The sequence below is a fragment of the Rhineura floridana genome, chromosome 19 (assembly GCF_030035675.1).
Source record: "Rhineura floridana isolate rRhiFlo1 chromosome 19, rRhiFlo1.hap2, whole genome shotgun sequence".
NCBI classification, from domain to species: Eukaryota; Metazoa; Chordata; class Lepidosauria; order Squamata; family Rhineuridae; genus Rhineura; species Rhineura floridana.
This window is the reverse complement of record NC_084498.1, coordinates 7,352,527-7,379,495: the sequence shown is the minus strand read 5'-3', so window position 1 is coordinate 7,379,495 and position 26,969 is coordinate 7,352,527. Positions and strand designations below refer to the sequence as shown.

The 26,969-nt window shown below is 46.2% G+C and overlaps 2 protein-coding genes across 5 annotated transcripts in view; both read right to left on the bottom strand.

Annotated features, from left to right (window-relative positions):
- CAMKK2 (calcium/calmodulin dependent protein kinase kinase 2) overlaps window positions 1–5,408 on the bottom strand; it is a 71,112-nt gene extending 65,704 nt beyond the window's left edge. Inside the window, exon 1 of one of the 2 annotated variants that reach the window (XM_061603044.1) lies at window positions 5,387–5,408. The gene's annotated coding sequence lies outside the window, so the exon portion shown is untranslated. Of the gene's footprint in view, window positions 1–197; window positions 341–5,386 lie in introns of those variants that run through there. The other variant, XM_061603042.1, reaches the window with a different exon arrangement.
- A 5,325-nt stretch (window positions 5,409–10,733) lies between these two features.
- ANAPC5 (anaphase promoting complex subunit 5) overlaps window positions 10,734–26,969 on the bottom strand; it is a 44,180-nt gene continuing 27,944 nt past the window's right edge. For all 3 annotated transcript variants that reach the window (XM_061602691.1, XM_061602690.1, XM_061602692.1), the window contains exons 10-17: window positions 19,277–19,458; window positions 17,510–17,648; window positions 16,743–16,817; window positions 15,646–15,767; window positions 14,051–14,158; window positions 12,320–12,467; window positions 11,717–11,879; window positions 10,734–11,231 (exon numbers count right to left, since the gene is read on the bottom strand). In XM_061602691.1, coding sequence (XP_061458675.1) covers window positions 11,017–11,231; window positions 11,717–11,879; window positions 12,320–12,467; window positions 14,051–14,158; window positions 15,646–15,767; window positions 16,743–16,817; window positions 17,510–17,648; window positions 19,277–19,458 — 1,152 coding nt within the window. In that variant the 3' untranslated portion in view covers window positions 10,734–11,016. The remainder of the gene's footprint in view (window positions 11,232–11,716; window positions 11,880–12,319; window positions 12,468–14,050; window positions 14,159–15,645; window positions 15,768–16,742; window positions 16,818–17,509; window positions 17,649–19,276; window positions 19,459–26,969) is intronic.

Genomic DNA, 26,969 nt, shown 5'->3' with positions numbered 1-26,969 from the left:
CTTCCGAGTAGACGCGCCTCGGATTGCAGCCTAAGCCTTCAGCCCTTTGCAGCATCCCAAAACCGCGGCGCCAAACCGTCGTCTCTACGTGTCCACCGACCGACCAAACGGAGCCACCAGAAGGGCAAGCGGGGAAACCCATCCCTCCCCTTGGCTTTGCGTCCATCCCTGCTCCTCCTCCTCCTCCGGCAGCTTACCTGCCGGCGGCGCAGTCCAGGCGGCGGCGGCTACTGCAGCAGCCCAGACCTGGGGACCTCCATGGCGCTCCTCTCCGCCAGGCGCCCCCAGATGCGGGCAGCTGCGCGCCGATTGGCTGCGCCGGGGAGCTTGTTCCTGTCCTGAAAGTGAGATTCGCCTTGCAGCAGCTCGTCGCTGATTGGACAAGCCGCGCGGCCGAGGGAGGCTGTGACTGGCCCAGATGTGGAGGAGGCTGGGATGAGGCCGCCTCCCTCCTCCTCTTCTCCCCCCACCACGCCTCTTCTCCCATCTCTTTTCTTTCTCTGTTTCCCATTTTGCTAAAGCTGCAGGACGGGACAGAGGCAGGCAGCAGCAGGGATGTAGTCATCCAGGGTCGGGGGGTCGTCGTAGTCCCCCTACTTTTTTGGGAGCATTTTTGGTCCCTATGTCCCCAGCATCCTACAAACCAATCAGCATGAAAAGGAAATGTGTTAATCACTGATAAGAGTCTTCTAACATGCTTCCTTGTCCTTTCCTGCTGATTGGAGCCTATCAGAGTGAAAGGAGGTGAGTCAACCACTGAGAAGACTCTTTTCAGTAGCTAACACTTCCACCCCCCCCCTTCCATGCTGATTGGCTCCTAGAGATGTCTGTTGTTGTGGGAGAAGGTATTACCAAGGATCTCATTCTCAACCCAGCAGCAAAAAAAAGGTGTGTGTGTGGCTGTGTGACCATCATAAAGGGACCCTGCACTTCACTACTGTATTTGCCACTACACTACACTAAAGATATCAAATCTATGTATATATCTATGTGCCAGAAAAGGAGGGGAGGGCAATCCTTAGTTTGCAGCATAAAATCATGAAAACAAGTCAGAGATTATATTGAAAACTGAATAATATGATCAATATACATATATATCAGTGTTAGCTCAGGGCTCCTTACAGACAACCCTGTGAAGTAGGGCACTGTTATCCCCACATTGTACTTGGGAGGTTGACAGTGAATTTCCAGCCCTGAGAATAAGGCTATGAGAAGTTAGAGATGATCAAATCATATTTTCATATGTGTCTATGTATAGATACAAATTGCACTTTAGTTTGTTTGAAGCTTATAAAAACAAGCCACAGATTATAAGAACTGAAGAATAACCACATTTATAAAAATAAATGTACATATAACAATATTAGCTTAGGGTTCCTTGCAAACAACCTTGTAAGGTAGGATACTGTTATCCCTACATGTCACAAGGAAGGCAGAAAGGATCCCCAACCCAGAGAATAAGATTACAACAAGCCACGATGATAAAATCATAATTGAAAAATAAATTAATCAAACAACATTGTGTTTTGGTGTCTTTAAAGCTGTCCTGTAGGAAGGGACCATAGTTCAGGGCAGAGCACTTGAGTTGCTTGCCAAAGGTCCCAGGTTAATTCATCTGACATTTCCAGTGAAAGAAAGTATCTTGGGTAGCAAGCGGAGGGAGCAATCTTTCTATGTCTGAGACCCTGCAGGGCTGCTGCCAGTTGCAGGAAGACGTTGCTAAACTTGACGGATAAATAGCTTGACCTACTTTTATATAGTTTCTTGTGGTGCATTGTGCATTAACTCTGGGAGCCTTCCAAAGAACTATACAGGATAGGTGCTCTTCCAATACTGCACATGGAAGACTGAGAGAAACCTCTTTCCCAATAATAATGACATTATATAAAAACAATCCTTTGGATTTCTTACAACAACCCTGCTGTTATCTCTCACGTTGCACACAGGGAGGCAGAGAATAAGTGGCTTGCTTCAGGCTACCTAGTCAAGTGCATCCACAGCCAGGGACAGAAGTGACCCAGGGAAATCCATCCTCAGTATCTTCCAGCACAAACCTTTGCATGCTTACCTGGACATAATTTCCAGTGTCCACTTGGACATATCCCCTTGTTAGGGTGTTCAGGATTTCAGACTTACTAGGTCTCTCCGATACTATGCAGCGGTGTCACTAGCGGGAGTGCGGGGGTGTGTGCGGACCTCCGGTGCGCGCCCTCCCAGGCGCATGGACAAGGTGGCTGAGCTTGCGTGTGCGCACGCGCACGCACTCCAGGCCAGCCACCCTGTCCATGTCCCTGGGAGGGCACATGCCGGAGGGGCACCCAGCCGGATGCTGCTCCCGGTCTCGCCCGCCCGCCTGCCTCCGAGGAGTTGGAGCAGCCTTGCTGGGCAATGGTGTGAGGCAGGGCGGCTCTGGGTGTCACCCCCCTCATGGTGACACCCAGGTGCAGGCCGCACCCTCCGCATCCCGGTAGTGACGCCCCTGATATTATGGGTTGTATTTGGAACTGGCCCACTGAAATTAATGAAACTGAGTCATGTCTATTAACTTCAATGAGTCTACTCTGAGTAGAACTAGCATTTAATACCACCCTACATTTATTTATTTATTATTTGATTTATATCCCACCCTTCCTCCCAATAGGAGCTAGGATGGTGTCTACTTACAAACCAGCAGGCAACCTTAACAAATGCAGCATGCCTCTTAGGAATAATATCAATGAAAGCGAGCAAGACAGACATCCAAATACCAAGAACTTCACAACAGATATTTTAGAAGAGTATGGAAACTTGCCAGCATTTATAATTTCCTACTGTTCTGATACCAAGTCACTGAAATATAACTTAAGAGATGTGTGCATTCCTATCTGCATTTCTGCCCAAAGTTGGTTGGCTTCAGACCTAAGATGTTTTTGCAACACCTCCAGATACCAAATCAAGAAACGTAGAGCCAGTGTCATGTAGCAAATGGTGGATTGGTTTTCAACTGGGGAGAACCCACAGCCACCCATTAAACTCACCGGGTGACTTAACCAGTCACTATTGCTCAACCTAACCTACCTCACAGTGCTGTTGTCTTCTGTTTTTAATCACTTTATCTGTGCTGTTATACTGTGTGCTTTAAATCATGAGTATTTATATTTTAATGTTTGTGTAACTTTATTTTTATACTTTGTAAACCACTTAGAAGCCTATTTTGGTATTAAATGGTGTATATTTATAAATAATCCTTTGCTAGCTGCACTGGGAATATACATTGCTGAAGCCACTTAAATTACATGAGTAAATAAACATAACACGCACTACTGTTCGTACCCCAAGCCCTGCTACAAAATCTACTTGTTATAGCAACTGCACGAGCTAATGCTCACTATGTTTCTGATATAAGAAACAGGAAAATATTCACAGGACAATCCTACAACATGGCTACTTGGAAGTGTCACAGAGTTCACTGAGACCAGTAGTGAACTGGCAAATTCAGAAGTGCAAGGTCCCTTCATTATAGTCACAGACACACCCAGTCCTGCCCTTTTTTCTTTTTGCTCCTGGGTTGAGAAGGAGATCCTTGTTAATGCCTTCTGCCACAACAGACATCCCTAGGAGCCAATAAGCATGAAAGGGAAGAGTGTTAGCTACTGAGAAGAGTCTTCTCAGTAGCTGACTCAACTCCTTTTACTCCGATTGTCTCCAATCAGCAGGGAAGCACATGGAAGCAAGTTAGAAGACTCTTCTCAGTGGTTCACATACTCCCCTTTCATGCTCTCTGGCTTGTAAGATGCTGGAGACATAGGGACCCTGCTCCCAAAGTAGTAAGCCTTGTAAGATCCCCCTGAGACCCCGGACAACTACACCCCTAACCAAGACCTACTCTCAGGCACCCCAGGTGCTCAAATGCTCTGCAAACAAAGCCATCGCATCAATTGCTTCACACCTCAGGATCAGTATAAATTATCTGCATTATTTAAGAGACTGTACAGGCATTTGGGGCAGTGCTTTGGTTTATAAGGAAGCTGTCCAACCTTTTCATCAGCAAATCCAGCAAAGTGAAAGATTTCACAGGCTTCCCAAGTAGTAGTTTCTATTAGTTGTCAGGAAGTTGTTCCTCACATTTAAATCTGAGCCCTTGTCAACACTTGCAACAAAAGGAGATAGTAATGAGGTGCAAGTGTCTTGAGGTGGTAGGATTTAGTAACTTTAGCCTGCAATGGGAGAAGAACACATTTTTAATTATTTTTCCTCTGTATGGTATGGGAAAATCGCCTTGCAAGTAGAAAACTAGCACCACAGGAAAGGGGCTGGGAAACAAATGGTCTCTCTGAAGTGCTAGATTTCTACTTGCATGGATTTATTTATTTACATGAGGGAGTCTTCAAATATGGCATCTCCCATTTGGAGTCTGAAATCCGTTCCTGTAGTTTAAAGTCACGTTCAGGAGAAAAGAAGGCCTGGTTTTGAAAAATAAAGCCAAGGACAAGCCCTTGTACTATAAAGTCTTGTGGTTTCTAACACCACTCCACTATTTATTCTTGGATGTGTAGGAGTAATTAAGTTTTTCCTCCCAACATGAATTGGTGTCTCTAGGTGAAATGCCACTGTTACAACTTCGTAATTATAACTGACTGTACGTGTAGATGCTGATCTCAGAGTTTGCAATCTTTCACCCAAACCAAGTGCATGTATATCTGACAACTGGGGAACTCACTCCATGCATCTGATGTAGTGGAATGCAGTCCAAGAAACCTTATTCTATAATAAATTGGTTAGTCTTTTCAGGTCCCACAAGGTACTGTTGATTTTGCTGCAAAAAAATTAGCACAGATCCTACTTTGGAAAATATCTACAGGAAGCAGCAGTTAAAAAAATATATCTGCAAACTTACAACTGATAACAACTCTGAATGCTCTCTGCACAAGTGAAGCCCAGAGACACTGCTTTACTGTAGGGGAGCCAGGCAAGGAGTTGACAGCTTTCCCTTCTCAACATTCCTGGAAGAATTCTCTCCGCAATAAGGATTATTATACTTTTTTTTAAAAGCCTGCAAATAAATGGGAACGGCATCTGCTTTGCATGCAGAAGGTCCCAAATTCAATCCCCTGCAACTCTAAGCAGGGCTGGGAGAGGCCTGTCTTAAGCTCTGGAGAGTTCCTGTCAGGCAGTATAGGCAATACTGAGCTAGATAGACTAAAGGTCTGACTTTGTATATGGCGATTTCCTATGTTCCTAAAAGCAGGGGTTGCATTATAGCTGAGACAGCTTCCTTGCTTACTTTTTTTTAATTAAGATTTCTACGGAGTGGTCACCTGCAATTTTCAACATCAGACATAAAACAGAGATTAAATTTCCTTGAGGCAACAGCAACACACGAAACATATCAAACGGACAAGCCTACCATTTTTTCCCAATCTCTCCTTAGCCGCCTCTTTCACACACTCCTGCTGCTACAGTGATCAGGTGGATCTACACCACACCATGCCTGCTGTTAGCAGCCAGGCTTGCTTTGGGATTGAAAACGATAAGTAAACACCACTACAGTGAGGTGAAGGGCATGCCTATCCTGGGTACAAGCTGCACAAGGGTGTCAAATGGGTATCAAAGATCATGCGCCATAGATCATGGCAAATTGTGTAAAAAAAAGTCTTATTGCTTGCCCTTCATCACAAGGTCCCAGGGTGGGTCACAACAACATAAAATACAATATTAAAAAAAGGAAAGAAATTATAATCACAACTAGAGTGGACCCTACAAGTATACATATCAAGCATAAAGCACCTTTTCAAAATGGCAGACAAAAAGAAGACATCAGCTTGCTCAGAGGCTTATAGAATCATAGAGTTGGAAGGGGACTATGTTCCTAAAAGCAGGGGCTGCATTATGGCTGACACAGCTTCCTTGCTTACTTTTTTTATGAAGACTTCTTTTTTATGAAGGCCATCGAGCCCAACCCCTTTGGCGTAACATTACTGTTTGAGAAAAAAAAATACACTTCCTTTACGATCGAGAAAAAAAAATACACTTCCTTTACGATCGATTCAAGGCAGAGCTAAACTGGATGCATTTTATGTGATATGGTGGGGCTTTATTTTCTGTACCTTTGAACATCAAATGCAGCAGCAACTGGCACTGGCCTTTTGAGAAATCTGGGACTAATAATTTGCTTTTGGACTGTTCGTCATGTCACTTTGTTGCCATCCTGCCCTGTATTTATTTTGTAAAATTTGGTTAAATTATTTGGTAAAAGAAACAAAAATGGCAAAAAAAGTTAAAATAGCATAAGTAATAAAAGTAGAATAGTCTTTAGCACGAATTGCTAGTACCAACACCCTATTGTAACTAAGCTGAAGTACATGTAAGTGAAATAACTGCATATTCTTTCCATTTACCTCATCCTCTGCTTCTTTCCTCTGTGACATCCCTGTGCCCATTTTTAGATTGCAAGCCCCTTAGGACAGGGACCTGTCAAACCTGTTCTTTGTAAAGCACCATATATAGAAATGGTGATATATACATATATATAATGACACACACACACATCTTTCTGGCATGCAATCAAAGCAAATCCCACTGAGTTCAGTGGTGCTTACTCCCAAGTACCTGTGCATGAGATTGCAGCCTAACATCAAACTCTTAAGCATGTTTACTCAGAAGTGAACCCCACTGAGTTCAGTGGGGTTAACTTTCTAGGAAGTATGCTTACAGCTGAAGCCCAGTACTGCTACTCTCTGGAAAAAAGGCAATTTGCCATGGAGGCAGGCTACAGGTTAATCCAACTTTTGATGGTTTCCTTCAGCTGGGTTGCTTTGCTTTCAAAGCTATGCCAAGATGTTAAATGTTCCTCTGTCCAGACACATCAACTCTAATCTGTTGAGTGGATGAAAAGACAGGCTGTCTACTTAAAAATGGACGCTGCAGCGCTACATTTGGGGGGGGGATCCAACCCTGCTCAAAACACATTTACATTACTTTTGCATGTTCTAAATGCTGCTCTGAGGCTGGGCTCCAGCTCCCAGATTGCATTTGAAGTACTTTCCCATCAGAGAGTTTTCAATAATGCAAGAATAAAAACAACGCATTGCCCAGGATTGCTTTATAACAGCTGTCTGGAAAAGTTTGCCGTTTGGAAACCAGCCTGTCTCCAATGGACTTTGGACCACAGGTACACTTTTAGCTTTGAAAACACAGAGTTACCTGCCAATATCCACAGTACTATGTCAACAAAAAAGGATGTTGGGTATAAAGCTGCATTGGCAGAGCAACCCCCCCCAACAATCTTCCAAACCCACAAGCATCCCAAAGGATGCTGGGATCAGGGCTGACTGTGTTTATATGGTTGGTGTCAGCATATGTGAAGGACTCACTAGGTTATACAATGAAATATCCAATACAATATGCAATGCACAACCAAAAATAAGACACGCCCCCTGTGTATAGTCCAAAATAGGCGTAAAATGCAAAACAAATTTTCTGACCCACAAACCCTCCTCCTTAATCTCAGATGTGTGACAGGGCTATAGGACTTAGTGGTCAGGCTGATGGGTATCCAAATTGAGATTACTCCCGTTCTCTCTCCCTCCCCTAAACCCAGAACCACAAGGTTAGGAGAAGCAGCAGCAAGAGGAATGGAGAGCTGGCAGTGTCGTTGACCTGGCCATTTAAACATGCATAGTGTTTTTATAACCCTCGTCTCACATGGCTTTGCAACAATCCTGCAGATGATCCCCATTTTGCAGGTGGGACAGCTGAGGCGTAGCAGATTTCAACCCAAGGCTTCTCAGGATCACACATAACACTATCCATCGAGCAAACTCCTGTTCCTCATTATGTGACCATGGCAAGAACTGGTCTGAGCTTGCAAAGAAATCCTGTTAATTTGAATCAATTTTAATGGGTATTGTTTATTTATTCTGATATTTGTACTGTAATGTGCACTGTGATGTATTTTAGTTATTTATTTATTAAATTGACATCCCACCCTTCCTCCCAGGAGTCCATTGATATGGGAAGTTTTCTGTCTGCTCTGGTGAAAGTTGTTTTAACTGTCCTTTGGGGCCTTAACTGACAGCAGTGAAGAAGGCTTGGTGTAGGAATTCTCAGCATGCAAAAGAAGGATGGAAGGTATGCATTTTTCAAACAGTGAGTGCTGATTTAGATTTCTCAGTTAGGCAGTACAATTGGCTGGGTTTGGATTAGCTACCGGTTAGCTGTTAGTTGGTTGGAGCTGTTAGTGCTTGATGTTTGCAGAGTCAGCCAGAAGAAGATGACAACAGAGGAAGAGGATCAGGAAAAAAGACAAGGCAGGTGGAGTGCCTTGGCGGCCAAAGACTGCCTGGGAATGGCTTAGGTTGAAGAGGCAATGGGAGAACACCTGTCAGCAGTGCTGAGGTGAGAAGTGAGAAGCAGCTTGGCATGTTGGTCTCCAACATGTACCAAAGGGAGGATTTCCAGGGCAGTGCAGCAAGGCAAACCTGCGCTTTGGTAGGTCAGTAAAGGGTTGGAAAAAGAGGCTTCTCGCAGAGTCCTCAGTGATAGCATTGGTGAGGCTTAATTGGGGTGGAGAGAGTAAAGGGCAATTTGGCAAAAGGGCTTTAACAGGTTAACTAATTGCTTCCTTAAAGCTGACTTAGTGTAACATTAATAGTTGAATGTACAAGCTGCTGGCATTTAAAGTGGCAAGCTTCTGGACCGGGATAGCCTGACCACTGTTGTCCATGCACTGGTGACCTCCAGGCTGGATTACTATAATGAGCTCTATGTGGGGATGCCCTTGAAGTTGGTCCAGAAGTTGCAGCTGGTGCAAAATGCAGCAGCGAGACTGCTCATTGGGTCAGAGTATTGCCAACATGCCACCCCGCTATTTGCTACCGGGCCAAGTTCAAGGCTCTAGTTTGGTGTACAAAGCCCTATACAGCTCGGGACCAGGATACCTGAAAGACCGTCTTATCCCTTATATGCCCAGTCGATCACTGCTCTCTGCAGGTGAGGACCTCCTGCAGATACCATCTTATGAGGAGGTCCATTCTGCACAACAAAGGAAATGGACCGTTAGTGTGGTGGCACCTGCCCTGTGGAATTCCCTCCCCTTAAATATTAGACAGGCGCCATCTCTGTTATCTTTTCGGTGCCTTTTGAAGACCTTCCTTTTCAATAAGTCTTTTAAGTTGAGACCTTATCCCAGTCTACCTCTGTGCTGGAATTGCTTTTTAATATGTTTTTAAACCTTTTTTAAAAAAACAATGTTTTTAACCTTTTTTAAAAAAAGTCTTCAACTTAAAAAAAAATGTTTTTAAAGTTGTTTTGTTTTAATGTATTTTAATGTCTGTTTTTATGATGTTTTAAAGTGTTTTTAGTGTGTTTGTTTGCTGCCTTGGGCTCCTGCTGGGAGGGCAGGATATAAATCAAAGAAATAAATAAATACGCTAACAAAGTGTGTATCATTTAAAGATATAGTACTATTTTAAAGCAATGAGATAAGCTTATGCACTTAGCCTTGTAATTATAAATACCATTGCTACCTGTACCCCACAGTTACCAGGTTATTGGTAAGTTAAGAGTTCAGAGGGGATAAGTGAGACTGAATGATGGAAGAGACACAGGTTTTGGAGAGCCACTGGAGTGGGAGTTTGGTTTTGTTATCCGTGAATAAATACTCCCCTCCACAGCACTGTATAGGAAGATTGTTTATGTGTCCATGTAAGGACACTGACACAGGGAAACTGCAACAAGATGTTGCAGTGCAGAGTGGTCCTGTTCGGGGTTCTATCAAGCCAGTGACAGTCTTTTGGGATATTTCCCCCACCCCCTCAACAGCCAGTTATCATCTTGTCGCCACTGAGCATGCTCAATCCTCATTGGACAGTCTTTGGGACCCCCCCCACCTTTAATGATTTTCTCTGTTTACAATTCTGGTTTCCCCCTGGATTGCTGATTCTTCCCCTTGTGTGTGTGGGCACTGTTTTGCCTACCTAAAAGATCAGCGCTGCCAGAAGCGTTTGGTGGGAAAGCATTGCTCATCTGCCTCTTGAATGCCAGGTGTCACTGCTAGTTCCTGAGAGGGAGAGAGATGTGGGCGCCACGGTGGAGCCAGTCTGAGGTTCCTGCCACTGCACTTGCACTGCCCCTTGCTGCCTGCGGCTCAGGAACTGGCAGTGACGCTTAGTGTGCGAGAGGCAGGTGGGCAACGCCGCCCTGTCTGCACCAGCTGCTGCTGCTGCACGCTTGGACAACTGAGTTTGGTCTCAGCATACAAAGGATATAATGTACAATTTCTTGTGGTTAAACTGGGATCACGTTTGTTTCAGATCTCTCGAGGTATCAGTGAGCGCTAGACATTTTGTTCCTTTTTCTTAGAATCGGATGAACATGGAATGCTTGGTAATGCTTTAGAAGTATTTTAAGATACGAATTAACAACAACAATGCTCTGGCCATCAACTCAGCCATATAGACTCCTAGTCCTCTGTGCCAAACACCTCTCTTTCTAAAAGGAAAAAACAGCATCTGCTGAGGAAGCTCAAAAGGGGAAATGTTTTTTCCTTTTTAAATCCCACATTTGCAAAGGTAGAGCATAACTGGCAAACAAGTTGCCAAGGAGCAGCCACACAAGGACCCTTTTGTGTTTCCAAAGCCTGCTTTCCCTACCACGGGCCCGCTTGTTCCCAAACCATGAATTGCAGCCAAAGGGAAACAAAGTTTAGGATAGGCAGAAACGTCCATCTTTGTAGCAGGAAAAAAAAAACCCTACATATTTATTGGTATTTATTTCTAAATATTGAGGATTGCGCAGAACAAGAGGGGGGGAAAATGGCGAGGTGGGGGAAAGAAATCATAGAGAAGCCTTTGCCAACTCCTGATGGGAGTTGTAGTCCCAAACACCTGGAGGGCCCCAGGTTGCAAAAGCTGCCGGACAGGACCACCCCTCGAGACAACCCGTGTGGAAGTCCTCTCGTGCAAGTCCTGCTGAAGCGGAATGGGGGCTGCGCTAGAGAGCTGCTGTCATGGGCCAGGCCCCTCTGCTGAAAAGGCCTCATTTAAAAGCACTGATCAAGGGGACCCCCCGGCCAGGGAGCTCCTGGTGCAGCTGCCGGAAGAGCATGGCGCACTGGTTTCTCTCTTGGGCCTTGCCCAGGCTGTGGAAGAGCCTGGCCTGGAGGTAAAGGACGTCCCGGAGCTGCTCCCTACAGTCCACCTTTGCAAAATAGGCTTTGGCTTCATTGAGGTTCAGGATAGCAGACTCCAGAGCTGTCGAAAAAGAAGAAAGTCTCTTTGTTTCACTGTCTTTTGAAAAGATCACCTGCCCCCTTTTCAAAAGTCATTGTGGTGTGGCAGTTGCAGCAGGGGTGGGGGACCCTCTGGCCTGGGGGGCCCTCAAGCCTGCTCTAGCCAGACCATGCCTCCTCGGCCACGCTTCTCTCTGGCCCGCCCTGCTCCTCCTCTAGCGATTTTACTTGGCTGCAACGTGTCCCTGAAGTACGATAATACATCTTGCTTGCCTGGGTGGAGGGCGGAGAGCGGTGTGTCTCTGGCCCCACCCAATTTGGCCACACCCACCGCTGGTACACGGCCCTCAGAAGGTCCCCCAGAAGGGAACATGGCCCCTGGGCTGAAAAAAGGTTCTCTTCCCCTGCGTTGTATACTTTTACACACATTCATACCTACATGGGGAACGCATACAAGCAAAGGAGCAACCTGCTCGCCAGGAGATTTACATGCAGACGCGCCCTTACCTTCTGCCTTCTTCTGGGGAGTGTAGGAGGCTGCCGAGGCAACCTGGCACTTGGCCACCAGGAACATGGCGGCTCCTTTGTCCAGCACTGCCCCGTGAGCCAGGATGGGTTCTATCGCTGTGTGCAAAATGCTCAGTGCTTGCTCTGGGATGCCAAGGATCAGCTGGAGGGGGGAACCCCAAAGATATTAGGCCAGAGATGGTCACCTGCTAGTTCAATATCGCTCTGCTGAGCCGACCCTCATGTGGGAGTTAAAGGAGGAGCGGGGAACTGGTGGCCCTCCAGATATGAGTGGGGTATGACTCCCCTCCTCCCCGACTATGGGGCTTGCTGGCTGGGGGTGATGGAATCCAGCAACGGCCAGAGGGCAGCAAGCTGGCACAGGCCGCCTCAGATCCCATACCCCCCTGCTGCTTCCCTAAGCCCTGCTTCAAGGAAGTGAAATAAATGCCTATTCTTTTTGACACGTCCTTTGTTGTGTCCATTTCTCTACCGCAAAGGTCTCAGGGTATGGGCCACCCTCTTGCAGCTTGCTGGAAGTGTTGGAGACAGGAGGAGGACGAAGGACAAAGCAGGTGCCCTTCACACCCGAGTCACAAATACCTGGGAGAAAGCCAAGTTGAGGAGGGTTTCAGAGGCCAAATATTGGAGGCGGTATTCCTGGGACAGAGCCAGCGCCTGGAGCAGGACGGGCAGAGCTATCGTATGGCACAGGGACCTCCAGTAGAGCTCAGCGATGGCAAGGAGCACGCTAGCCACCAAAGGTGGGGGTGGAAAGGAGGAAAGAAAGATAATGGTGGGGACAGAGAAGGGGGACAACCCAACTCTAAGGACCGTCAGAAGCTGCCTTATACGGAGTCAGCCGATTGGTCCTTCTAGCTCAGTGCTGTCTACACTGACTGGCAGCCGCTCTCCAGGGTTTCAGGCAGGGGCCTCTCCCAGGCCTGCCTGGAGATGCGGGGGATTGAACCTGGGTCCTTCTGCATGCAAAGCAGCTGCTCTGCCCCTGAGCCACAGTCCTTCCCCTCCGACAGTTACAGCTGTTGTTGGCATTATGGTCCCTTCTAAGCAACACTGTGAGCCCTTTGGCCATGCCCCTTCTTGCAGAAAACCAAGAGAATATAATCGAGCTCTGCATCAGAGAGAAAGCAGCGTGAGGTCCTGCCCAAGCCGCAGAGAAAAACAGCAGACTGCGGGGCAAGGTGCCACCCACTGCAAAAGGTTGGGGTTACGGTTATTAAGTACTAGGGGCTCTGCCCCTGTGCACTTTGCCCTCCCCCAAGGCACCCAGGCTGCCAACTGCTGCTCATTCTCGCTCTCTACCCAGCAACACCTACCCACCTGCCCGCCCTCCTCAACTGCCATTTTTGGCCTTGGTAGCAGCAGCAAAGCACCACTCATCCCTCCTGCTCTCCACCCTGTCTTGCATGCCTGCTCGCCCTCTTCCCTCCCTCCCCACTCGGTTGCTGGCTTTGGCCTCAGCGACGGAAGCAAAACACCACTTGTGCTCCCACTCTCCACCTGGGCGCACCTCCAACCTTGCCTCCCTGCCCTCCTCGCTCTGCTGCTTCCACAGAGACCAGCAGCACAGAATTGCTCATTCTCCTGCTCTCCGCCCGGTCTCGCCTCCCTGCCCGCCCTCCCTCTTCACTCAGTCACTGGCCTTGGCTGCCACCACCACATTCCCACAGTTAGAAGGCTGTCACTTGGCTACAGTGTGACACCTTACAAAAATACTAGATAGCTAGATAGGCAAGTATTGCTTTTCACTATAAAAAAAGTCCCAGTGATTTACAACAAGAGTAAAAATACAGTAATCAAAATACATAAGCATGTTAAAAATGAGAATACAAACATCCAGTCACTGGTGCTGGCCAAAATGCCTTTGCCTGGCCTGAAACGGTGGCAAAGTGGCAGCAGGGGGCTTCCCAGGGGACAGCATTCCATAGACAGGGACTAATGAAAAGGCCAATTCTTTCTTCGCTTTCCCCACCTCTCCAGAGCTTCCTCAGAGGTGGCACACAGAGAAGGGTCTTAGGTGATGATTTCAGGGTCTGGACAGGTTCACAAAGACTTATGGGGGTTCTTTTTACCTGGCCCATATCTATGCAATATCACCACCGGGGGGCGGGTGAGAGAAGATTCTCAGTCGTGATGAAACGCAACCCTTGTGCAAGGTGCTCCCCCCCCCAGCCTGTGAGCCCCCTCACACACATAAATGTAAGAGGTGCCTCACAAGATCACATACATGACAGGCCTTGTAGGATCTTGGGCCCTGCCCCCCCCGGGCTCCTAAAAGATACCCACGGAGCGGTCAGGCAGCTTGATTCTTACCTGATCACCATCTCAGTGTTTTTAATTTTCTGGCAGTGAATCAAGAGCTTCTGCAGCAGTCTGTGCACCTCAGACATTTGATTCTGTGCTTTCAGTAAGACAGCTTTTCTGAAAGACAGAATCCAAAGATATATGTACACACACAATTGAGTCAAACTGAAGCACTTCTAACCATCAGTAATTTCCAGTGGAGAGTTAAGGATATGCTTAAATCTCTTCCCTTCAAATCAAAAGGGATGCCAAAGTTCTTACCTTTGGCTGAAGCATGCTTCAGATTTTATTTTGGATATCGGAATGCCACTTTTTCCATTTGAGGGCTGTTCAAGTGCCTTATAGCCATCAACTGCTAAAAACCAATAACCTGCATTTCTAACGACTTAATCTCAAGAAGGGATTGCAGATGAAGTGTCAACCATTTTTGGTTCAACTCTCTTGAGCCCTCTGTAGTATTTACGCAAGCAGCCCAAAGGCTGGATGGGTTTGCATGCCAAGTCAGCAACACAAGTCATTTCACAGTGGGAGGAGCCATTAGGCAAGGCAACAGACTTTTAAGACTGGGTAGGAACTTTTACTTCCCCTTTGCAGTCTCACAGGTAAATCCCTGTCTTTGTCAGAGTGCTCATACTATGCAGGCACAGGGCAGCGTTGTGTGCAGCATTCCGTTTGCTCAAATGCTCTAGGGAGGGGCCCTAGAGTGGTGGTAGTACATTCCAGGCTCAGTCCCTAGCATCATTAGTTAAAAAAAAGATCAGATGATGGAAAGACTGTCCCCGAGACCCTGAAGAGTCACTGCCAGCCAGAGGAGACAATACTGGGTTAGATGGACAAACAGTATGATTTGAAAACAGTGTCAGACAGCTTCCTACATCACCAAGTCAGATCTTTGGTCCATCTAGCTCAGTAGTGTCTACACTGACTGGCAGCATCCCTTCAGGGTTTCAGACAGGGGCCTCTCCCAGGCCTACCTGGAGATGCCAGAGACTGAACCTGGGACCTTCTGCATGCAAAGCAGGTGCTCTGCCAATGAACTATGGCCCCTACCCCATACGGCAGGCATGGGGAACCTTTGGCCCTCCAGATGTTGCTGAACTACAACTTCTATCATCCCTAGCCATTGACCATGCTTGCTGGTGCTGGTGGGAGTTGTAGTTCAGCAACATTTGGAGGACCAGAAATTCCCCAGCCCTGCCACAGAGTATAAGGAGGCTTCCTTGCTATCTGCCTCTTTCTTTTAACAAGCAAATTCCTCCAAGCCCTTAGGGATGTCAAATCAGCAGGCAATGGACAGTGAAACAGCCAATGCAGGGGTTCATATGTTCAATGGCTTTTCACACTTCAAAGGCCAAGGCATTACTGAAGGATTAGGATTAGTCACATATGTAAACATACCTTATTTTAATACTGTCTATTTTTATTTAATTTTAAGTTTTATTTTCTACAGCGTCAAAGAATTCAGTGGGAAGAACCTGCACGAGCAAAAATAAATAAATTAAAGAATACAATCCTGCAGGCATTTTAATCCCATGTTAATGCTAGTCCCATTTCAGTGGGATGTCAAAAGAGGCCCTTGTTTCTGCAGGTTTGTGATCTCTTACCTGTAAACCCCCTCCGTGCTATTCAGGGCTGTAATCCCTGCCACGAGTGAGTCAGCAACGTGGTACTTGCCATCATTCATGGCTCTGTCAAACTGAATTTTCTGGTCAAACAGCATCCACAGCTAGACAAGAGCATTCCGTGATCAGGTTATAAAGAAACAGGATAGGATTCCTACTTACATATGTACACATACGTATACATGGACTGCCAACATCATATTTGTACCTATTTTATGGAGATATTAAAAGTTTGAAAGCAAAACATGCCAGGTTCCGCCTTCTTTGGCTGCTCTAATGCAAATGAAACGATGCTTGCAGAACCCTGAGGATGTCTGTTGTCATTTGACCGATGTCAGGTATTATTATCCTCCAGATTGAGGCCATGTGGCATTAAGATGTCAAATTTATGTATCCAGAAATTCCTTCCAATGTTCTTGAATCAGGCAGCACATCTGGTGGAGGTGCGCTTGTCCCTGCAGTCCCCTCTTGCCTGATTACTGAAGATGCTAACAGAACACTGGAAGGAGGCCTTTTGTCTAAATCCCTTGATAATGACCAAGGTTGCTTACTCACATTTTCTCTAAGCCAGTGTTGGGGAACTAGACCTCCCATCATCCCTGACCACTGAGGCTGATGGGAGTTGGAATCCAACCATATCTGGAGGCTACCACATTGGCCTTGTTTCACAAGGGAAGTTGCTCCAGACACCTGATCACTTTTTTTTTTGGTGGGGGGTACTTTTATCTGCACCTTTTTCCAGCTGTACATGATGCTTTTTGAGATGTTTGCTACGGTCTACGGACTAATGCAATAAACATTATTCTATTCCTTTTTGAGATGTAGGAACCAGGACTTCAGCACGACCGCATTATTCTCACAGAGCTTCCACAAAGATCAGATGCATTAAGAGAATGTAAGAGGTTAACAACAACCCCCCCCAATCTTTAATCTGGCACAAATACTTCCCAAAGCAAGCTGCCAGTGCATCATCATCGCTACCACCCCTGGTACATGGTGCGTTCCAGGATTTCATAAGAAATAAGATAAGGCAGGTCTCTGCTCTCAATGAGCCTTATAGTCAAAACACTGGACCTCACCTGTGCATGCTGACTGTTGGGAGGAAATCTCTCTTTTAGGTGCTTCAATATTTCAGAGGCGGATGTAAAATAACCCTGACACACACACAAAAAGACAAGATTGAAGTAAGGGTTCAAGAAATTCATGCTCAACATAGAGGTCTTGAGGTCTACAGAAACTCCAAGCATTTAACTACAAAGAAAATACAGGCTTTGGGGAACAATCCTGCTAAGTCCACTGATTTCAATAAGACTGAGAATTAATCATATACTGAATTCTCCCATTGAAAGAGACCTAAATGAGCTTACCCTTTGGCAGGACTCTGCCCTTGGCAATTTATTTTATTTATCAATTCCTACCCCGCCTTTTTGCCAAGGTACACAAGGCAGGTTACAAGATAAATTGAAAAATAAAATGCAAAATATGAAATAGCCTGAAAACAAGGACTGATTAACGCACAATCTAAAAGAGCCACACCTTGTAGATCCTCAATAAATAGCTGGTTTGTTTTAAGAGCATTAGTTTTTTTATGCTATGGCCTACTCTGTCGGATATATAAATGGAAATGTTAAATTAGTTTGAAAGCTTTGGTGAGGGGTAAGGCAGAGGGAAGGTGTTGAGGAGGGCTGGTGAGCGAAGCAAGCAGGAGTGCAGCCCCTAGTAGAAACAAAACGCCGCTAAAGAAAGTGTGACATTCCCTTCAACTTCCAAGAAGACACAGAACTGCCACAGATATAAAGCAGATGATTGCATGAAACCAGAGCATGTGCGTGCGCACAATACTCACCTGTTCCGCATGCAATTCGGCCAGGTGGCACAGCACCACGGCAAAGGATTCGGTGTTGTTCTGCTGAACGCCCACATTCACTGCAGCCTCGAGGCTGTTCATGCTCAGCAGCATCTGGGCCTGCTGCAGGGCCATGGTGCTAAGACAAGAAGGAAATACGAAGGTTGCAAGATGCTAGGTACAGATCCAGCGCCTGGGGCCTTTGACTATATTCAGAACCATATACGGTATGCTACATTAAAATAAAATTCTGTGCCAGTAAAATTTGCATAATTTATTCTGTACTTTCCCGCTGTTGCATAATTTACGTTGGTTTTGCTGGTCATGAGGAAGGCAAAGAAGCTTTGCAGGATGCGGAATCCTTGCTCCTGACTACTGGAGAACTTGTTCAGCCAGCCTCGACTTCCGAGATTTAATAGGGACAAGTGAGATATGTAACAAAATGTTGGAGTGCCCTCTCTCTTCTCCAGGATGCTCCATTTCCTCCCACCGCCTGGCCAAGTTATTCAGCACCCCATAGCCACTGAGCATGCTCAGGCTCATCTCACTGTAAATTGGTCCTCCCTGTTAATCAAGTGTGTGGAATCTTTGGCCTTCCAGGTGTTGCTGAACTACACCTCCCATCAGCCCCAGCGAGCATGGCCAATGACCAGGGATGATGGGAGATATAGTTCAGCAACATCTGGAGGACCAAAGATTCCCTACACCCGCTGTAAATTACTTCAGGACTTCCTTTAAGTCACTTTGGAATACCTTCTGGCAGCATGAAGCTTTATACGACCTGAATAAAATGAACTGAATTGAGCTGTTGGGGGAGCAGGTTCCGTCCCGCAAAGTTCCCCCCTAAAGTATCTGAGCCTGGTGGAGGGCCCTAATGCTAACTAAGGCCAGAGGGAGACATCATGCACCCTGGTGGGGCCGCCACTAAGGGTTGCCCAGTTGGAGCTGACCTGTGACAGGGTCTTCCCGGTGGTAGTTCCATGTTTGTGGAATGTCCTCCCTAGCGAAGTGTGTATGTTCCTCATTATTAACTTTTAGGAAGAATCTAAAAAACACTCCTGTTTACTCAGACTTCTGGGGACTGAAAGATCTCTTCCTGGAAACCCTAAAATTATGATGTTTTATAGGAATTTTTATTTTCTTTTTGTTTATGAGACAAGTCACTTGAAGACCTCTTAGGCAACAAGGGAGTATTAAGTTTAAATAACAACAACAACAACAACAATAATAGCAGCAGCAGGAAAGTTTAACTTGTTTTCAGAAGTTTGTTTTTAAACTGTTTTTCAGACGTTTTAATTATATCCTGTTACTTATGTGCTTGCCACCCTGGGCTCCTTCGGGAAGAAGGGTGGGAAAGAACTGTAACAGACAAACAAATGTGCAACAGACCCAGCTCCTGGAGCCACTGACTATATTCATGCTACCCAATATATCCTATATTCAGACTTTTTTTGTACTTCTGCAACCCCCAGGGGTTCCTCCAACCCTGCCAATCCCTCCCTTCTCATGCACAAGTGGTGCCACTTTGGCTACATACGAAACAGCACTCACAGCTGGAACATTGGAACTGGAGGGAATGATCGCCCACACACATCCAGGAATTTTTTTCACCCATGGGTTTTAGCAACTTTTCTTTCTAAGTGAGAGCAGAGATTCTCTGGAAGCCAAACGGTGTGGCCCATACTACATTCTGCAGCTGGTCCTTGTTCAATCAGGGCACGCAGCACAGAGGGCAGCCTGGACTCGCTTGATAAAAGCTGGATGTACCTGCGACCGTACAGTCTCCAAATGGCCGTCTTCTGGGCAATGCTGATATCAATGAGTTCAGACAAGCTGTGCTTCCAGTGCAAGAGGTCTGAGTCCTTTAAGGCATCCATTAACTTGTTGGCAGTCTTCCCTGCGAAAGCTCTTTGCTGAACCAAGGACTGGATCCCCAGGGAAGCTAAATACTGGAGGGAGGCAGAAATAAACAAACAAAACCACATAACTTGAGAAAAGGAAGTAATATTGGAAATAGTTTAATCTTATTTTAATGTAGACTTTGTATGTTTTTAATTATATGTATTTTTTATCTGGAAGCCGCCATGAGTTCCAGTTTTGGAAAAATGGCGGGGTATTAATCATCATCATCATCATCATCATCATGTCAGTAGGAGGCCCGAGCAAAAGACAAGAGCCAAGCTAGTAGGCCTGCAGCTCAGGGAAGGGCCGTAGCTCACTGGCAGAGCACCGGCTTTGCATGCAGGAAGCCCTGGGTTCAATCCCTGGCATCTCCAGGTAGGGCTGGGAGAGACCCCTTGTCTGAAACCCTGGACAGGTGCCGCCAATCAGCGTAGACAATACTGAGCTAGATCGACCAATGATCCAATCCCTTCTAAGGCAGCTTCCTCTGAAGTAAAAATTACATAACTTTAGCGTTATGCAGAAGGACGATGCGAAGTGGCTGGACCTCCTTCTTCTTTCGTAGGAACCCAGAGGTCTACCTAATACCTCCTCAGAGAGCACAGCCCATCTAGCCCAGTAATATGCACTCTGACTGGGAGTGGCTAAGCCAAGTCTTGGGCAGAGAGGGACCTTCCTTGTCATCCGCTCCCTGGTCCTTTTAACTGCAGATGCCAAGGACTGAACAGGGGGCCTTCAGCGTGCAACACCCTCCCCCCACGCACGCACATTAACTTGCCCCATATCAATGTCTCTTCCTTTTGTTCTGCACCTATGAAGTCATTATTTTAAACTGTGGATCATCTTGAATGCATTGGCAGAAAAGTGGCATATACAAGTATCGAATACAAAAGCCCTGCACATAGAAAGCTAACATATCAAGGAGAGGCTGGGTGTATGGCTTAACTTTCTCCTTGATATGCTGTTTTTCTACGTGCAAGGAACCCAGCCTCATGTGCGTGGGATCATTCAAATATGGATTCACCACCCACCATCAGTCTGAAGTGGTACAGCCCGGAAAAAGCTTCATCAGCTCAATTCCACCAATGGCACAAACAGGCCTTCTGATGAACTAACATGCCAGGCTGCTTCCACTCTAAGCTCTGGGTGAGGCTGGTGCTTACCTTTAATGCCTTACACGACTTGGAATCTGGATCCCTGAAGGGGCATCTACACCCGTATCAAACTGCTTGCACACCAAAATTTTCTTTGGAGGCACACCTGCATGTACAAGGTGGGGGGAGACCGGGAAAAGGGCCCTTTTGGCTGCATCGCCCCAATTACAGAACCTTCTTCTCAGGGAGGCTTGCATCCCAACATCTGATGTATTTTTAAAAGAAATCTGCTGCAACTGGTTGTAGCTGTCCCGTCCAGAGTCGGAACCATGAAACTGAGACATGAGTGCAATTAAATCTCGTTTTATTAAAGTAACAGAAACATCAGACTATACTAAGTCTTTATTTTTATTTTCTGTTTAACTGTATTTGTTTTTATGTCATATATGTTTTTGTGATTTTATTATTGCCATGTATGCATTTTACCCTATGCTGTTTACCGCCCTGAGAGCTATTTGCTAAGGGCGGTATATAAATGTAACCAAATAAATAATAAATATCAAAATAAGTGCGCTTCATAGAAAACCCTACAATAACTCACTAGAAATCCCTAACTATTCTCTAGTCATGCTCTGCGACGTAAAAGGAAAGTTGACTCAATGCCCCCCCCCCCAAACGCAGCAGACTTAAATAGGGAAAGTCTTGGAGCGCAATCTCTTACTCCTTCACACCCCCGCCCTCTGCCCGGAACGCTTTTCCCGCTGTTGGGAGCGCGGTGGGGGGGGGGGCGAGCCTCCACGGGCTCATCTGACTAAACAGGGTCCTTATCAACAGACAAGGAAGTAGAGGGCTGGGAAGCGTCAGGTGTCTCTGTAACTGCGGGTCGAAGGGGGAGTTACTGCTAATTCACGGCTTGGTGAAGGAGAAGTTACTGCTCTCTCGGAATCCTCCCCTAACGACTCTGTGGGGGTGCTTGAAGGCTGAGCGTTGTCCCCAAGGGGGGCTGGGCCATCCGTGGGAATTGGCAGGGTGACTAAATCGCGCTCTTCCTCAAGGTTTGGAGTAGACACAACAACAGCTGGATCTTCCGTGCCTTTGGGCAGTTGAGGTGACTGCAACTCATGCCCTCCCCCTCCCTGCCCTTCGAGGGAGAGCTGGGGCTCAACATCATCCCCCCCTCCATGCTTTAACCCTTCCCATGCATGTCTTACAGGATAAGCCTCATGGAAGTCTCTCACCAAAGCTGGGGCGTGCACATCCTCCACTGCTTCCTACTAACGTTCTGATGGATCGTACCCTTTCCAATGAATGAGATATTGGAGGCGCCCACGTTGCTTCCTCGAGTCCAGTATCTGTTCTACCTCGTATTCCTCTTCCCCCTCAACTAACACCAGTGGTAATGGCTCGACCCGTGGGGGGTGCGGGTCGGGAAGGGAGTCTTTCGTCAGTAATGCACGATGAAAAACTGGATGCATTTTGAAAGTAGTAGGTAGCTTGAGTCTGTAAGCCATTGGGTTTATCTGTGCCTCCACCTCGAAGGGCCCTACATGCCGGTCCTGCAACTTGCGGCACCGACCAGGCATAGGTAAATAACGTGTAGACACCCACACCTTGTCTCCCACTTGAATGAGGGGCCCTTCTTGATGATGCTGATCAGCGACTCTCTTGTAATCCACTTTGGCTCGTTCCAACTGCTCCTGGAGCAACTGCTGCATAGCGTGAAGTTCTTGCATGAAATCCTCGGTGGCAGGAACAGAGAGTGTTCTGTGGGGCGGGGAACGCCCTGGGGTGGTAGCCGAAGTTGGCAAAAACCGGGGTCTGTTGCGTGTGTGAATGCACTGCATTATTGTAGGCAAATTCTTCTAAAGGCAAGTAAGACATCCAATTGTCCTGCTGGTAACCCACATAACAGCATAAATATTGTTCCAAAACCACATTTACTCTCTCAGTCTGCCCATCCATTTGAGGATAATGAGCAGACAACAGTCTTAATTCACTTTGTAGTAACTTCCACAAAGCTTGCCAAAAACGCGCAGTAAATTGTGTTCCTCTGCCAGAGACCAGACTGTCTGGCAGTCCATGCAACTGGTACACATATTGAATGTACAACTTGGCTGTGTCTTGAGCATTCGGGAGCCCGGTGCATGGAATGAAGTGAGCCATTTTTGAGAAGGCATCGACCACCATCAAAACTGTGTTTTTTCCCTGAGAAGGGGGCAGATCTGTAATAAAGTCCACAGTGATCATCCGCCAAGGTCCCGAAGGAGTAGGAAGGGGCTCCAAAAGCCCCGCTGGCTTCCCGGTGGCATGTCTGGCTCTCATGCAGGTGGGACAGGAAAGGACATAATGTTCTACGTCCTTCCTCACCTTGGGCCTCCAGAATTCCCTGGTGACAGCTTGTATAGTCTTAAAGACCCCAAAGTGACCTGCCGTGGGGGAATCATGGCATTGACGTAGCATTCTGGCTCTCAATTCTCCTGGGGGCACGTAGATGGCATCCTGATGGTGCAGTATGTCTCCCTTCCAAGTGAAGTCCTTCTGTTCTGCCTCGTACTGTGCGGCCATTCCAGCCTGCCGCCCCTGGGCGAAAGGGTCCTGTTTTTGCGCCTCCCGCACCTCATCCTCCCAGGAGTCTTGGCAAGCCCCAACCACCCCCTTCTCGGGAGGAATAACAAACTGTAGTGGTCGTGGGGTGGGGTCCCCCATATATTCTGGCTTCCGAGACAAGGCATCAGCCCTCTTATTCTGCGCCTGGGAAATGTAGTGGATTTTGAAATGAAAATGTGCGAAAAACTAGGCCCAGCGTGTCGGAATTGCTCTCTATTGAGATGCGTAGCAAAGTTGTGTATGTGCTGCAGAACGGAGAGTATTGAGCGAGCTTAGTGTGTGTGTATGAATCTTTGCTAAGATTCTACCTTCCCTGCAAATTAGTCAGACAGAGACTTTAAGCTTTAAAATAAGAAACAACTACTTTATTCTGGAAGTACATGCTTGATAGGAAAGAATTCTATATCTAGCTAACTAGCTATGCTAGAGCAACAAGCACTGGTCCCAGTACTCGCCCTCATCCTGGTTGAGAGGAGAGACAAAGAGAAGATGTCTGCTCCCCTCTCGAGAGAAAGAGAACACTGAGAAAGGAGGGAAGGAACGGAGATCAACATTCCTTTGCATATCAGCCTAGCAGGAAGGGAAGAGACGGCAGGATCAAAGGGATAGGTATAGCCTCAACCAGCAAGAGGTCTAGCTCTCTAGCTACCCTTATTAACCCCATGCAGCCTCAACTCACCAAGCTGGAGTTGAACATCATACATTCCAACACCCCTTCTCAACGATAACTTGGTTCATCCTACAAGGTGCATCTTGCCTCGTAGTTTCTGGTGTCGGACTTTGCCCAATGGTTTGGTCAAAGCATCAGCTGTCATCTCTTCTGTTGGACAGTAGGTCACCTCTATAGAAGTTCTTTCTCCCTTATGTCCTTGAAGTAGTGGAACTTCACATCAATGTGCTTCATGCAAGAACTCTGACCTTCTGATTCTGCGAGTTTTATGCAGGCTTGATTGTCCTCAAGTATTCTGATAGGCTCTGGTTCAGATACGCCCAAGTCTCCCAGAAGCTTGTGTAGCCACAGCATTTCCTTGCATGCCTCAGTACTCAGCCTCAGTAGATGAATGCGCTACAGTCTCTGGCTTTCGACTTGTCCAACAGATAAGTGACTGTCCATAGTAGAACAAGTTTCCACTGGTTGACTCACGATCTTTGGTGTCTCCAGCCCAGTCAGCATCAGCATATCCTAGAAGTTTAGGATCTCGAGTAGCTGATAGCTTTAGTTTCAGGTTTGCAGTGCCCTTCAGATATCTTGCCACTCTCTTGACTACTTCCCAGTCTTTCTTGTTTGGCAAGCTGGTTTTCCTGCAAAGGTATCCCACTCCTACCGCCACATCTGGTCTGGTTATTGTGCTGATGTATAGGAGTTTCCCTATAGCTTGTCTGTACCTTTCGTTGTCTTCCCAGAGTTGATTGTTCTGGTCTGGTTTCAAGTATCCTACTTCCATTGGTGTAGGTGCTAGATGTGCATCCTTAAGTCCTAGACTCTCAAGTAGGTCTTGAATCTTTTGTTTTTGATTTAGAAGAAAGGATCCATCGTCCTCTCTTTCAATTTGTATTCCAAGGTAGTATGTGATGTCGCCTAGACATTTCACTTCAACTTCCTTGCTTAGATTATTTACTAACTCTTTCCTGTCTTGTGGATTCTCATAAGCCAATAGTAAATGATCTGCATAAATCAAAATATAAGTCCATTTGTTGTTCTTGAATCTGCTATATAGGCATTTGTTTGCTTCAGCTCTTTTATAGCCTTGTTTCAAGAGCATTTGGTTCAGTTTGTCATTCCATGCTCTAGCAGCTTGTTTTATTTCTAGTTGCTCTACTTGCATCTTCTTGTTGGCAGCGACACTCAGGAGTGTCCTGATTGTTGTATACTTGACTACAGTTTCAGTATCTTTCCAGGTCTCTGGCTCTGGAAGTTCACCAGCTCTTGCCAGGTAGGACAGTTTCAGTGGAGGTACGCCTCTGTTGGTGCGGTTAGAGCGTCTTGGTGCAGGACTCTCTGCTGCCCCTTCTGGCCGTGCACGTTCCCCTTCTTGCTCTGTTTCCTCACTGTCCTCCAGCGCTGGCATGTTGCTGTAATCTATAGTGCTGTATGGTATTTGTACTTCATCTTCTTCACTGTTGTGGTCTTGGAATGGTGCCCCTTCTGGTTGGAATGCACCGTGACCTTCATCAAAGTAGGCAGCTCTTTGGATTTGAATCCTTTCTGTTTGGGGATTTAGGATTCTGTATCCCTTTTGTTTTGAAGAATATCCAACGAAGATTCCTTCCTTTGTAGTGTTGTCCAATTCGGTTCTCTTCTGGTGTGGAATGTGACCATACACTTCTGATCCAAACACCTTTATATGAACCAAACTGGGTATGCGCCTATACCATAATTTGAATGGAGTCTTGTTGCCATTCACCTTTGTTGGCAAACAATTTTGTAGATAGGTGGCAGTATACAATGCCTCTTCCCAATGCTTCTGTGGGAGATTGGCATCTTCTAGCATGGATCTCACAATCTCAGTAAGGGTCCTGAATTTTCTCTCCGAGACTCCATTCTGCTCTGGGTTGTGGGGTACAGTGGTTTGATGTTCAATTCCATTTTCAAGCAGAAACTGCTGGGTAACATGTGACATGTACTCTCCCCCATTATCAGAACGTAGAATTTGTGGTTTTCTCTGAAATTTAGTGGTCACCATTGCCACATATTCTTTGAGTTTCTGAAGCATTTGCCCCTTCTCCTTCAACATATATATCACAGTGAATCTTGAATAATCATCAATAAAGCTGACAATATATTTGTTTCCATCAGTTGAAGTGATTGGCATTTCACAAATGTCGCTGTGAATCAACTCTAGGGGGCGCTTTGTCTTCCTTTCACTCTGCTCAGGAAACCTCGGTCTCGTCCCTTTAGCTTTAAGACAGCATGTGCATCTCCCCTTTTCTTGGCAGGGTTCAACTTTCATGCCTCTTACTAAACTATTATTTTGGAGGGTATTTATCTTTGCAATGTCTCTATGCCCTAATCTCCGATGCCATAAATGTAAACAAGACTTGCTACAGCATTCTTTCACAACATGAGCTTGTGGACTTTCCTGATCCACTTCATACATGCCTTTTCTCTTGGTAGCTGTGCATGAAATTTCACAATCTCTAGAAATTATGCAAGAATCTTGTTCAAATAACACATTACATCCACTGTTTGTAGCTTCACTAACTGATATCAAGTTGTTTGAGATTCCTGGGGTCCATAGTGTATTCCTGAGATAAATTTCCTCAGTGCCGCTTGGAGTCTGGCAAAACAGCTTAGCATCTCCTGCCCCTTTTATGGGCACCTCCCTCGAATCCGCCACTGTGACGGATCCTCCACGTGGGGTTAATTCCTCAAACAATTTTTTTTCTTTTATTAGATGAGCACTTGCTCCACTGTCAACATATAATTTATTTTCATTGTAACATTTTTCAACATGAGTTACTTGAAAGCCCTTTGCACTTTTCTTTTCTGTCCCTTTAAATCCTCTATCTCTTTCAGGCTTCCCTTTCTTGTCACATTGGTCTTTGAGGTGTTTTTCTGAATTGCATAGATAGCATCGCTTGGCTTTCACACCTTGGGATTCCCTTTGTTCCTGAAATCTGCATTTGACTGCCTCTTGGCCAGCAGCCTTTTCTTTACTTAGGAAAGAGGAGAAACTGTCCTTTTCCTTGGCTGCTTTCTGAGAGAACTGCTCTCTCACTTCTGAAATAATCTCGTTTAGAGTTTTGTTTTGTTGTTGCATTATAAGTACAAAAGTCTCTATATATTTTGGAAGAGAGTCCAGAAATAATGCAATCTGTACATTTCGGTCCAGCTGCGTTCCCGCCTCTTCTATCCC